Raw genomic sequence first — 10,816 nt, 5'->3', positions numbered from 1 at the left:
TCAATATATCTGATAATTCAATCATTTGATCTTATCTTCTAATTCCATTGATAAACATTTTGAAACAGATACAATCATATAAAGTATTTAATCTAATATTTTATTTACGTTTCAAGTTATAATATATATACACATATACATATATAATCATATTCGTTTAATGGTTCGTGAATCGTTGGAACTTGGTCGAGGTTTAATGAATGTATGAACATAGTTCAAATTTCTTAAAATTTAACTTAACAAATATTGCTTATCGTGTCGGAAACATATAAAGATTAAAGTTTAAATTTGGTTGGAAATTTCCGGGTTGTCACAGTGGTGGGGTTTAACTAGTTGACCTAGTGAACTAGTTAGGCCCCTTGGCAACTTTGGTCCCTCGGGTTTAAAGCGGGTGCGTGAATTAACCAAACGAATTAATTTAAATACGCGAGAGTAAACAGGAGATGTTATAATCCAATAACGAAAATATTAAGAACGTTAGCTAACGGAGGATACGAATTTAGATAGCGAAAGATATTATCAAAATAAAAAGACAGGCGTTAAAATAATTTAACGGAAAAATGCGGGATGTTACACTCGTATACCGTCCCAAGGAGAAGACAAAGACAATTTCAAATCTAAAAGAAAATGCAGTCGTTGCTTGGAACCAGGACACACTAGATCAACTTGCACCGCACATTATGATCTATCTGAAGGTACACAAAAGTCCAAGTGTAAGTCAAAAACGAAGGCAAAGCCGAAGGGGATGGTAAAGGGGAAGGGGAAGGGAAAACGTGAAGACTCATGCTCAACACAATTTGACTCGACTTACAATTTGAGTGATGATTAGCTTCTTTTTTTAAGTTTTAAATGTGTTTAACTGTCATGGATGATATGTATGTGTGTTTGTATGTTTCCTGTTTCGTGTGTTTAAGTCTTTGTGGTTTAATAATAAGTTAGGTATGTTATCTGATATATCTTATCCAATAAAAGAGTGCTTTTATGCTTAGTCGACCTACATGTTGGTCGACTACAATGCAAATATGGTCGACCTCGTGGTCGACCGTGTTTTTTGAAGTAGTCGGCCATCTCTTAGAAAGAATGTTGGTCGACCACATTGAAATTTGTGGTGGTCGACCAGGTCAAGGGGTAGTCGACCCAAAGGGTGGTTGACCTAATGGTGTAAATAGACAATTTTTTTCCAAAAAGTGTATTTTGAAATAAAACTTTATAAAAAAGTGTATTTGAGCGAATTTCCCTAAATTTTAATTTTATTAGCAAAATAAAAATGTACTTGTATCTGTTTTATAAGCATCTAACATTACCTTAGTATTAGATCCGTTTATTTCAACTTAATAATAAAATAAATTTATATTTAATCATGGAAAAAGCTAACTAGTGCTCTAAGAGTACAAGTTAAGAGTTAGTTACTCTGTATTTAAGGACAAACTTGCATATACCTTCTTCCAATAAAATTGGTGTAGATGATCATATATAGGAGTATATATAATATATTAAGGAAGAAAATGTGTTACAAATGACAAAATACTATACTATACAAATTGACATAAATTATTATGCAACTTCTTCAATCTCATCTAACGCATAGTTGTTTGTTGATACATTTGCATAGTTCACTTTGTTGAACCGGACCACCACTGGATATCGCGTCTTTGGATCCTATATATATCATAAACAACATGTTATACTGAAAATATGAATATTTTAATTCGTTACTATAATATTCGACTCATCTAGTATACCACCTCTATTGTTCGAAAAGAGAACTAACCTGATCAACGGTTACAACCGATCCAACACCTTTATACCAATACGACTCCTTTCGTAGAATCCTCACCTACATTAGGTTCAATTAGTAACATAAAAATTATAACCGAAAATTAATCTAATACAATCATATTCAATTAATCATCATATATCATATAAACTTGTTATAACTAGACACTAAAAAATATACTCAATCCTTCGTGAAATAAGTGATACATAAGTTGTTTTTTGAATTTAGAAAATTATTTTGAGACGAAATATAAATAGTTAACTGAACATCTTTTACATATACGTACAAAAGTAAGAATTGTGATTTTACCTTGGTACCCCTTTTAGGACCAATTGGTGGTGGCTTAGCAGCCTTAGCGGCTGCCTTCTCAGCACCCTCTGCTATCGGTTCATCGGTGGTTGTGGTGGTGGTTGCAGCCGGTTCTGTAGCTTCTCCTTCTGCCCTTACAATAACCAACTGCTTTCTTAAACTCTTATTAGTATTAATGTTAAAAAATGAAACAGTACTTGTTGTTCTTGAAGATGATGCATTTGTGTTTGATGCAAAAACAGGTAGAAAACTAGCAGTAGCTGCCATGTTGGATGTGGCCATCACTTGCTACTTCTTTAAGTTACTAATTTTGTATTATCTTATCCACAAATAACAAAGTACTGAATTATAATACTAGTGTTGGTGATCCTAAAAATTGTTTTGTTTCTTTTTTTGCCAATCTTGTCTTGGTTTTGGATTACAGTAATTGGTTTATGGAATTTGCATGTTTGGAACTGGCCAATACGAGGCTGCCACGTTGGTCTATTATCCAGTTTGGATAGAATTATTGACCACTTATAAAAAAAATTTGTTTGCATCCAACAATGATAGATTAAACAAGATACTCCTGTCTAATACTAATATAAGTAAATATAAATAAATAGTAAACTTAAAAATAGTCCAATAAATGTTTTATGTTCGACATCCGTTCGTGTATATGGACGACTTTCAAATCTATGTATCTACGGAGTATTAAGTTACGAAAGCAAAGGCTTATATTCATCGAAGCCCATTCTCACTTTTATCATTGTGTAAATAATATTAAGCCCACTTAATAGCTAAACCAATTCTTCGGGCTATTGGGCTTTTATTACTTAAAACTATATTAAAACTATCTTTAATGGCAGATAAAATCAACGGAAGTCGGTGAAAATGTCATCATCATTTTCGAAAATGTTTAAAAATAGGGGTTTTATCATATATACCCTTTTTAACCTATAAAATCACATATTTACCCACTTAAAAGAGAAAATATCATATATGTCCATTATAAACACTTAAATACATCATATATACCCACTTAAAGAGAGTAATATCATATAAGCCTATTATAAACACTTAAACTCCTCGTATATGCCCACTTAAAAAAGATAATGTAATATATGCTCATTTTAAACACTTAAATTCATCTTATACATATATACACATTTTTTATAATAACAATCTAGCAATTTGCTCTACCATGCATATTGAATGGTTGTCTAAACCCCTGAAACAAAATACGACTAACAAAAATGTGATTCAAAAAAGTGACCGGTTTTATTGAGTTGTTTGTTTATGTAGCAAAGTGATAGGAAGATATCAATTTCCTACTTGAAAAGCCATACAACACTTGTATCGTTTTCAAATCTAGCGTTCATCTCTATAAAATGGATATAATTGACAAAAGGAAAAATGAAATTAAGCCAAATACGACTCTTGCGATCACTTGATAATTAGTTAGGTGCTATTATCTACCGTAATATGCAAATATGCCAGATGAATCTCTTTTAGATGCTATTATATTCAATATTAAAAATATTGATAATTTGATATTTAGATTCATCATCATCATCATCATCATCGAAATTAATTATAATAGTTCGAAATAAATAAATAATTAGTTGTGACCTTCGCGGTTTGCATCACATTTTGGTACGCCATATTTTATTTCAGGCTTTTTGACAACGCTTCAATTCGTATTTTTGATTATTCTTTTTTAATGAAAGTGTATATATGATGGATTTAATGTTTATAATGGTCATCACTACTACAAAAATGGGAAATGGAAACCGGTTTTTAGGGGTTTAGGAACCGGTTTTAAAACCGGTTTCTATGGGTAGGGGTTTCTAAAGTGGAGACCGGTTTTGAAACCGGTTCCGAAACTTGACTTTTGGAACCGGTTTTTACAAAAAAAAACAGGTTTCTATTCTCCAGAATAGAAACCTGTTTTTTTAATAAAAACCGGTTTCTATTGTAATTTAAAAAAAAAAAAAAATATATTATGCAAATAGGCCCATATATCCTAATTTAGATACGTCCATTTCATGTCTAAAACTACATCTTCGAATTGAAGTCAGTATATGGTGGTTAAAACATCCTCATAAGTTATCACAAATTTCTTCATTATGTAGTCATTTAAGTCCTGTGTCTTATAAGTCATTGAATCCATTGCTCCATCGACCTGCAAATTTCAAAATATAATACCATCATCTTTTGAGACAATTCTTGAGGCTTTGATATATATAACTAACACATAAAGCAAAAATAGATTCTAAATCTTAACACTTGTATATATAGTGCCATATAATTAAACTGACCTTTTCTTCAGTGAAGATGAAGTTGTCATGAAAAATGATTGGGCAATCATCTTTTAGTCACCTGCAAAAAGAGATTTGTTGTTTACGTTTTTTGTCTAAGTTTCTTCGATCACCCAAAACTTAACACTTGTATATATATGTATATATTTTTAAGTGAAAAGAAAAATGAAATTAATCACCGTAGTTGCAGCAAGAATGATGAGGCTTTTGGTTTCTAGCTTGTAAAGTGGAATAGATGAATGATAAGGCTTTAGGATAAAATGAAGAGGCTTTAGGATAAAATGAAGATTTTGAATTTTTTAACACTTTCATCTCCCGCCCAGATCACTTCAAAAAAATTTGGAGAAACGAGACCGGTTATTTAAAAAAAACAGGTCTCTAAACATGGGAACCGGTTTTTTAGGAAAACAGGTTTCTAAAGTTAGGAATAGAGACCGGTTTTTTTAGAAAAACCGGTTCCTAGTTTCCTTCTTTTTTAAAACCGGTTCTCATTCACTATAGAAACCTGTTTTTTCATGTTTCTCTGAAAACCGGTTTCTTTTAGGGGTTTCTATTTTCATTTGTGTAGTAGTGCATATATGATTTTGTTCGGTTTAAGTGGGTATATATGATGAATTTAAGTGTTTATAATGGACATATATGATATTGTGGGTATATATAATGCGTTTAAGTATTCAAAATGGGCATATATGATATTATCTCTTTTAAGTGGGTAAATATGTGATTTTGTAAGTTAAGAAGGGTATATACGATAAAATCCCTTAAAAATATGCTATCAAAAAAATTGTAATTGCAATTGGTGCTTAGTGCGTGATGCGTGTTACCGAAATATTCACCATGACAACCATTTGTCCTCCCAAACACGCATCACACACCAAACACCACACACGGTGTGTGGTGCTTGGTGCGTGGCGTGGTGCTTGGTGCTTGATGTTTGTTAAGCCATAACTTTAAATGAACGTATCTATTGAATTGTAGCTTCTTAGTCAATGTTTTTTTAAATGTGTATTTATTGGGGATCTATCCGTTGGAAAGCTTCTGAAGTGACAAATTAAAATTAGACCTGATATTGAGATTTATAAATTAGGGTATAAAATGTTCGATTGCGAAATGTGACGATTATTGAAATTGATTGAGGAGTTTCGTATACTTTTAGTCAAGATTGCTGATAAATCTAACGGATCACGGATTAGAATGTTCTATAGCAAGTTATGAGCTGTCAAAGTATGTTTAAAAATTCAAAATCAACTAAAACGTCAAAAAATCCTCGAAAACGTCAAAATTGAAGGTCTTCGAAATCGAATTTCGGATAAAACTTAACGATGACTTAAAGGATGAATCCTTTTTCCTTCTCACAAACCACGGGAGCGCTAGCTTTTTTGAGAAAACAACGCATAAAAAAGGATTAGCCCGTCAAAAGTCCAGTGCCTTGTAGGTTGTTTTTCTTATGTTTGAAATAATGCATATGAATTAGCTTCTAGTAACTATGGTTCTCTCTTTGTCTTTCTAGCTTTAGAGACGACTTCCTTTTTTTGGGTTAGAAAATATCTAAACTTCATCTTCATTGTCCCTTATATTCGTAAGAATAAGTACCATTATAGTATGTGCAAAGTTCTCCTGAACATATTTGAAGGCGATTTTTCTTAGTAAAATAGCATTAAATGTGTCCATAGTTCTTAATTAGATTCTTTTTGTATATATAAAAAATACATTGCTAATCATAGTCTTTAAAGCGATGGTTAAACATTAACTAAAAATGTTACTCCGTAATTTTTTATATTACTTACGGACTTTCTACCTTTAATTTCATAAGAATAATTTATTCACAAAAATTTTAAATTTTTATATTAAAAATATTTTTATATCTGAAAGGCTTAACCATTGTCTAAATGGTATGATAGAAGTCAAAGAAACAACAAAGGTTAAATACATTTTGCTTCACGTACACTACACCATTAGACCACAGATAACGCGGCAGCGTAGAGCCGTTTCACGCCACAATCGCCACCACAAACGCAGGTACTGGGCGGCGGTGGGCGTTTGTCGCCGGATCACGGGCATGAGGGTGGGCGGCTTGGACACGTGGCTGTTGGTGATTGGTTGGGTTTTTAAACCGTTGGAATATATAGCCGTTGCCTTTTTTTTCTTCTTTTTTTTCCCTCTTCCTCCAATAAATACATTCACATTTAACCATTTTTTTCACACCTTTCTTTATACTCTCTACTTTAGCAATTTAATTTATATTACATAAACACTTTTGTTGTTTTAAAAAAAATGGAGTTTTTAGCCGCTAGTCTAGATTTGCTATTCGATAGCACCTTGTCCGAAGAAGCGGAGGAAAGTCCACCTAGAAGAAATCGGGTGCAACGGAACCCACGACGTTTTATTAATAGAGATCGTGAAGCTGCGGGTCTCCTTTTGTGGAACGACTACTTTTCGCAAAATCCGACGTATCCAGACAACGTTTTCAAGAGACGATTTCAGATGCGAAAATATTTATTTCTACGTATCAAAGACGGTATTCTCAATCACTCTTATACTAATAATGCTCCTAAACACTTTGTATTTTTCCAACAACGTCTGGATGCACTCGGACGTCTTGGTTTTACGACGTATCAAAAAATAATTTGTGCGTTACGCCAGTTGACGTATGGAACATCCGCTGATATTTTTGATGAATATATAAAAATGGCGGAGAAAACGAGATATGTTTGCTTAAATAATTTTTGCAAGTGTATAATTGATTTATATGGCCGAGAATATTTGCGGAAGCCGACGGCAACTGACGTTGCTCGGTTGTATTCGACGCACGAGGAGAAACATGGTTTTAAAGGAATGTTGGGTAGTATTGACTGTATGCATTGGGCTTGGAAAAATTGTCCCGTTGGATGGAAATGTCAGTATACTAGAGGTGATCACGGTCACCCTACGATAATGCTTGAAGCGGTTGCTTCATACGATATGTGGATATGGCATTCATTTTTTGGGATGGCTGGTTCAAACAACGACATAAATGTTTTGAATCACTCTCCGTTGTTTGATTCACTAAAAAAGGATACAACTGCACCATCTTCGTTTGAAGTAAACGGACACGTGTATCCATTTGGTTACTACTTAGCGGACGGGATATATCCTGATTGGACAACGTTAATAAAGGGATACTCGACGCCTATTGATGAGCCACGAGTCAAATTTACTAGATTTCAAGCGAGTGCTCGAAAGGACGTTGAGCGTACATTTGGTGTTTTACAAGGTAGGTTTGCAATTTTGAAAACTCCGGCATGAGTTATGAGCGTTAACAAGATGAGAAGGATAAAATACAGTTGCATTGTTATGCACAACATGATACAAGAAGATAACAGTTTTGCCTTGAGTACTTGGGAACAAGAATGGTTAGATAAACCCGAAAACAGGCCCCGTCGTAATATTAGGAGAAGAGTCAAAGATCGAAGATCACGAGAAAAGGAAATTCGTGATCGAGCCGTACACGATCAACTACGTGAAGATTTAAGCTCATATTTGGGACCTCCCACCGAACTTTCGATCTACAAACTAGTCTTTTATTTTTTCAATTCTTGTAATGTTTTTTTTTTTAATGTAAGCTTTATTTTTTTTATTAATGTAACTTTTATTTTTATTAATGTAACTTTTTTTTATGTAACTTGTTTTTTTTATATATGAAAAATGTTACATTTTATATTATTTAATAAATAAAAACTAATTAAAATAACTAAAAAAGAAATAAAAAGTAAATGTCACGTCACTGTCATCCCATAACAAAATCCCCCCATAACAGCTCCCTCCTAAAATGGCATGGTCCAGTAACTGACATGCCCCAAAAAGTGCACCTCTTTCACTCCACGTAGGCGTCACCATTATCTATGGTCTTATATAATTATTTTAGATCAATTGAACCAAATTATAAACATGTACATAGAAATAAGGATGGCATCGAAACCAAAATATAAGCATTTTTATCCCTAGTTACAATCACTAATACTAATTCCAATTTAATGTAAATTTTCCCAGTATGATACAGAAACCCGAAAACACATAGGAAATGGTATACTACACCGCATTGTTCGTTGACCCGTTGCTAGGCAACGGGCTTGCACTTGATGGCTCGATCCTGCTCATCGCGAACCCTGTTGGTGGGTGCGAACTAACCTCCTCATCATGATAAACATACGCGAATCCACCATGTCTCGTCATGTCCATTCCCGCCATTTCATCTTCTGACGAAACCCTCAATAACTTGAGCTTCTTCAACCCATAGAAAAGTGGGCCCATTGTCGCGCTCACCCAACCAATTATTACAAGTATCTGAACTATTTGAGCTCCTAATAACTTTCCACCACCACCCATGAATAACCCATATGGCCTACCTGGCTCAAATATCTGATGCACATATTGTTTGTGGGCAAATAAGCCCGTAAAGAGTAGGCCCCACGCCCCACATCCACCGTGTAGTTGGGCCGCCTCTAGCGGGTCATCATATTTGTACTTTTCTGCTAGCTTGTTAAAGCCTATTAAAACCCAAGCGGCCACGAACCCACAAACAATTGCAGCCCATGGTTCAACTACAGAACACCCTGAAGTAATAGCGGCTAGCCCACCTAACAACCCGTTGCAAACGTCGAACACATTCCAGTGACCAACTAGTAGTCGTTTGCTAAATAATGTGGTCAACCCGGCCGTGCATCCGGCCAATGTGGTCGTGACAGCTGTCCTTCCAACCGCACTCCATTGACCATAATAATCATTTGAAGTATTATATGATTTTGAGATGGTGAGAAAAGAACCTGGATTAAAACCATACCAACCAAACCATAAAAGAAATGTACCCAACACAACAAGTGAACCACTATGGCCTCGTAGGGCTACAGAACGTCCAGATCGATCGAATCTACCAATTCGTGGGCCTTCGATTAGGGCACCCCAAAGACCAGCAACCCCACCCACCATGTGGACCACACCCGAGCCAGCAAAATCAATAGCTCCTGACCTGAACAAGAGACTACCGCTTGTTCTTGTGGCACTCAACCAACCATCACTTGACCACACCCAATGTGACACTATAGGATACACAAAACCTGTAACGTTTAAACCAAAACATGTTACCAGACATACAACACTACAACCACATATTTCTAACAATTACGGAGTAGTCAATTACTAATCAAATTTAGTGAACATACAATATATTTTTTTTGTTAGAAACTATTTACAAATAAAAAAAGGTTAAAGGATTTTCTAATTGAACAACAGTTCAACTATAATTTAATCTAATACTGTATATTGTATGTATTGTATTGTAACATAAACTAATAAAATAAAATACTCCGTATATGGTATATGACGAAATTTGATAATTAACTAGATACAAATTATTAACTGTCTTTTTGTCCCATTGTTGACATTGATGGGTCAGACAATTGGAATCATAATAAACTTTCAAACCAGTCTGGAGCGACAGTTAAAATTTAATTAATTAGTTAATTATAATCTAAGGTTGCTTATACAATATTAATAAGCAGTAGTCCACAAACATGTACTTGATCATGACTTCTTGTCATGTTAACACCCAAAGTAATATGCCGTACATACAAAAAAAAAAAAAAAAAAAAAAAAGATATTGTTAATTACCATAAATAAATAGTACATACATACAAACTGAGTTAATGTGTCCTGTAGGTATTTTATTATACATACATAGAATATAATTATAATTATAATTATAATTATTATATCGAATATATGGAGTAAAATTTATATTAATTATTAATTAATTTATTATTATTATATTATATAAAAGGTAAGAATATATTGTGACCTGTTAAGAAAGAAGAGTAAATAAGGTAAGCCACAAACTGAGTTCTTTCAGCAATAGAACCACTAGTAATACCAGCAGCTGCAATAGCAAATGCCCACTGATACAAGAAAAAACTATAATCATAAACAGCCGAAGGGATCGACTTCAGCCCGAAATTATGTTTCCCAATAAACGCATTCGATGGCCCACCAAATGCGAAAGCAAACCCGAATATATAATAAGATATCCCTCCAGCAGCTGCATCCAAAACATTTGTAAGCATGATATTCATCGTGTTTTTAGCCCGAACAGAGCCTGCGCAAAGCATAGCGAACCCGAGTTGCATGGCAAACACAAGGTAGGCTGAAAACAGAAGGTATGTGTTGTCAATGGCATAAGTGGTGTCAGTGAATCTGTCTGACGTGGCATTGAAGAGACTGCATATGTAGTTGGCTGCCCCCGTGGCGTTGTTGCTGAGGAGAGGGGTGAGGTCTGTTGTGGAGCAAGTGGGGAAAGAATCCATGGCTGAGGGTGGTTTATGGTGGTGATGAGGTAAATGAGTTATGTGGTTTTATAGAATGATAAAGCAAGTCTTTTTATGTGTAAGTTGTGAGGCTG

At 34.3% G+C, this 10,816-nt stretch overlaps 3 protein-coding genes across 3 annotated transcripts; 1 reads left to right on the top strand and 2 right to left on the bottom strand.

Moving 5' to 3' along the window:
* Positions 1-1,472: 1,472 nt before the first annotated feature.
* Positions 1,473-2,546, bottom strand: LOC139852799 (photosystem I reaction center subunit IV, chloroplastic-like). The gene is made up of 3 exons (XM_071842130.1): positions 2,087-2,546; positions 1,772-1,837; positions 1,473-1,659 (listed from the first exon to the last, which is right to left on the bottom strand). Exons 1-3 carry the CDS (start codon positions 2,366-2,368, stop codon positions 1,555-1,557), a joined length of 453 nt encoding a protein of 150 aa, XP_071698231.1. The 5' UTR covers positions 2,369-2,546; the 3' UTR covers positions 1,473-1,554.
* A 4,114-nt stretch (positions 2,547-6,660) lies between these two features.
* On the top strand, positions 6,661-7,671 carry LOC139855216 (uncharacterized). Its single transcript, XM_071844455.1, has one exon. It carries the CDS (start codon positions 6,661-6,663, stop codon positions 7,669-7,671), a length of 1,011 nt encoding a protein of 336 aa, XP_071700556.1.
* Positions 7,672-8,261: 590 nt separating this feature from the next.
* On the bottom strand, positions 8,262-10,773 carry LOC139856032 (ammonium transporter 1 member 2-like). Its single transcript, XM_071845267.1, has 2 exons — positions 10,220-10,773; positions 8,262-9,479 (listed from the first exon to the last, which is right to left on the bottom strand). Exons 1-2 carry the CDS (start codon positions 10,719-10,721, stop codon positions 8,455-8,457), a joined length of 1,527 nt encoding a protein of 508 aa, XP_071701368.1. The 5' UTR covers positions 10,722-10,773; the 3' UTR covers positions 8,262-8,454.
* Positions 10,774-10,816: the final 43 nt, after the last annotated feature.

The sequence above is a fragment of the Rutidosis leptorrhynchoides genome, chromosome 6 (genome assembly GCF_046630445.1).
Source record: "Rutidosis leptorrhynchoides isolate AG116_Rl617_1_P2 chromosome 6, CSIRO_AGI_Rlap_v1, whole genome shotgun sequence".
Classification (NCBI taxonomy): Eukaryota; Viridiplantae; Streptophyta; class Magnoliopsida; order Asterales; family Asteraceae; genus Rutidosis; species Rutidosis leptorrhynchoides.
Note: the sequence above shows the minus strand (reverse complement) of the source record. Positions and strands in the feature narration are given on the sequence as shown.

Bases quoted from the DNA above. Each gene is read 5' to 3' on its own strand.
- LOC139856032 (XM_071845267.1), bottom strand. From the start codon at position 10,721: ATGGATTCTTTCCCCACTTGCTCCACAACAGACCTCACCCCTCTCCTC. The intron at 9,480-10,219 runs GTCACAATATAT...TAAACGTTACAG, and splicing joins TTACTCTTCTTTCTTAACAG to GTTTTGTGTATCCTATAGTG.
- LOC139852799 (XM_071842130.1), bottom strand. From the start codon at position 2,368: ATGGCCACATCCAACATGGCAGCTACTGCTAGTTTTCTACCTGTTTTT. The intron at 1,838-2,086 runs GTAAAATCACAA...AACCTAATGTAG, and splicing joins GTCCTAAAAGGGGTACCAAG to GTGAGGATTCTACGAAAGGA. The intron at 1,660-1,771 runs GTTAGTTCTCTT...TGATATATATAG, and splicing joins CGGTTGTAACCGTTGATCAG to GATCCAAAGACGCGATATCC.
- LOC139855216 (XM_071844455.1), top strand. From the start codon at position 6,661: ATGGAGTTTTTAGCCGCTAGTCTAGATTTGCTATTCGATAGCACCTTG.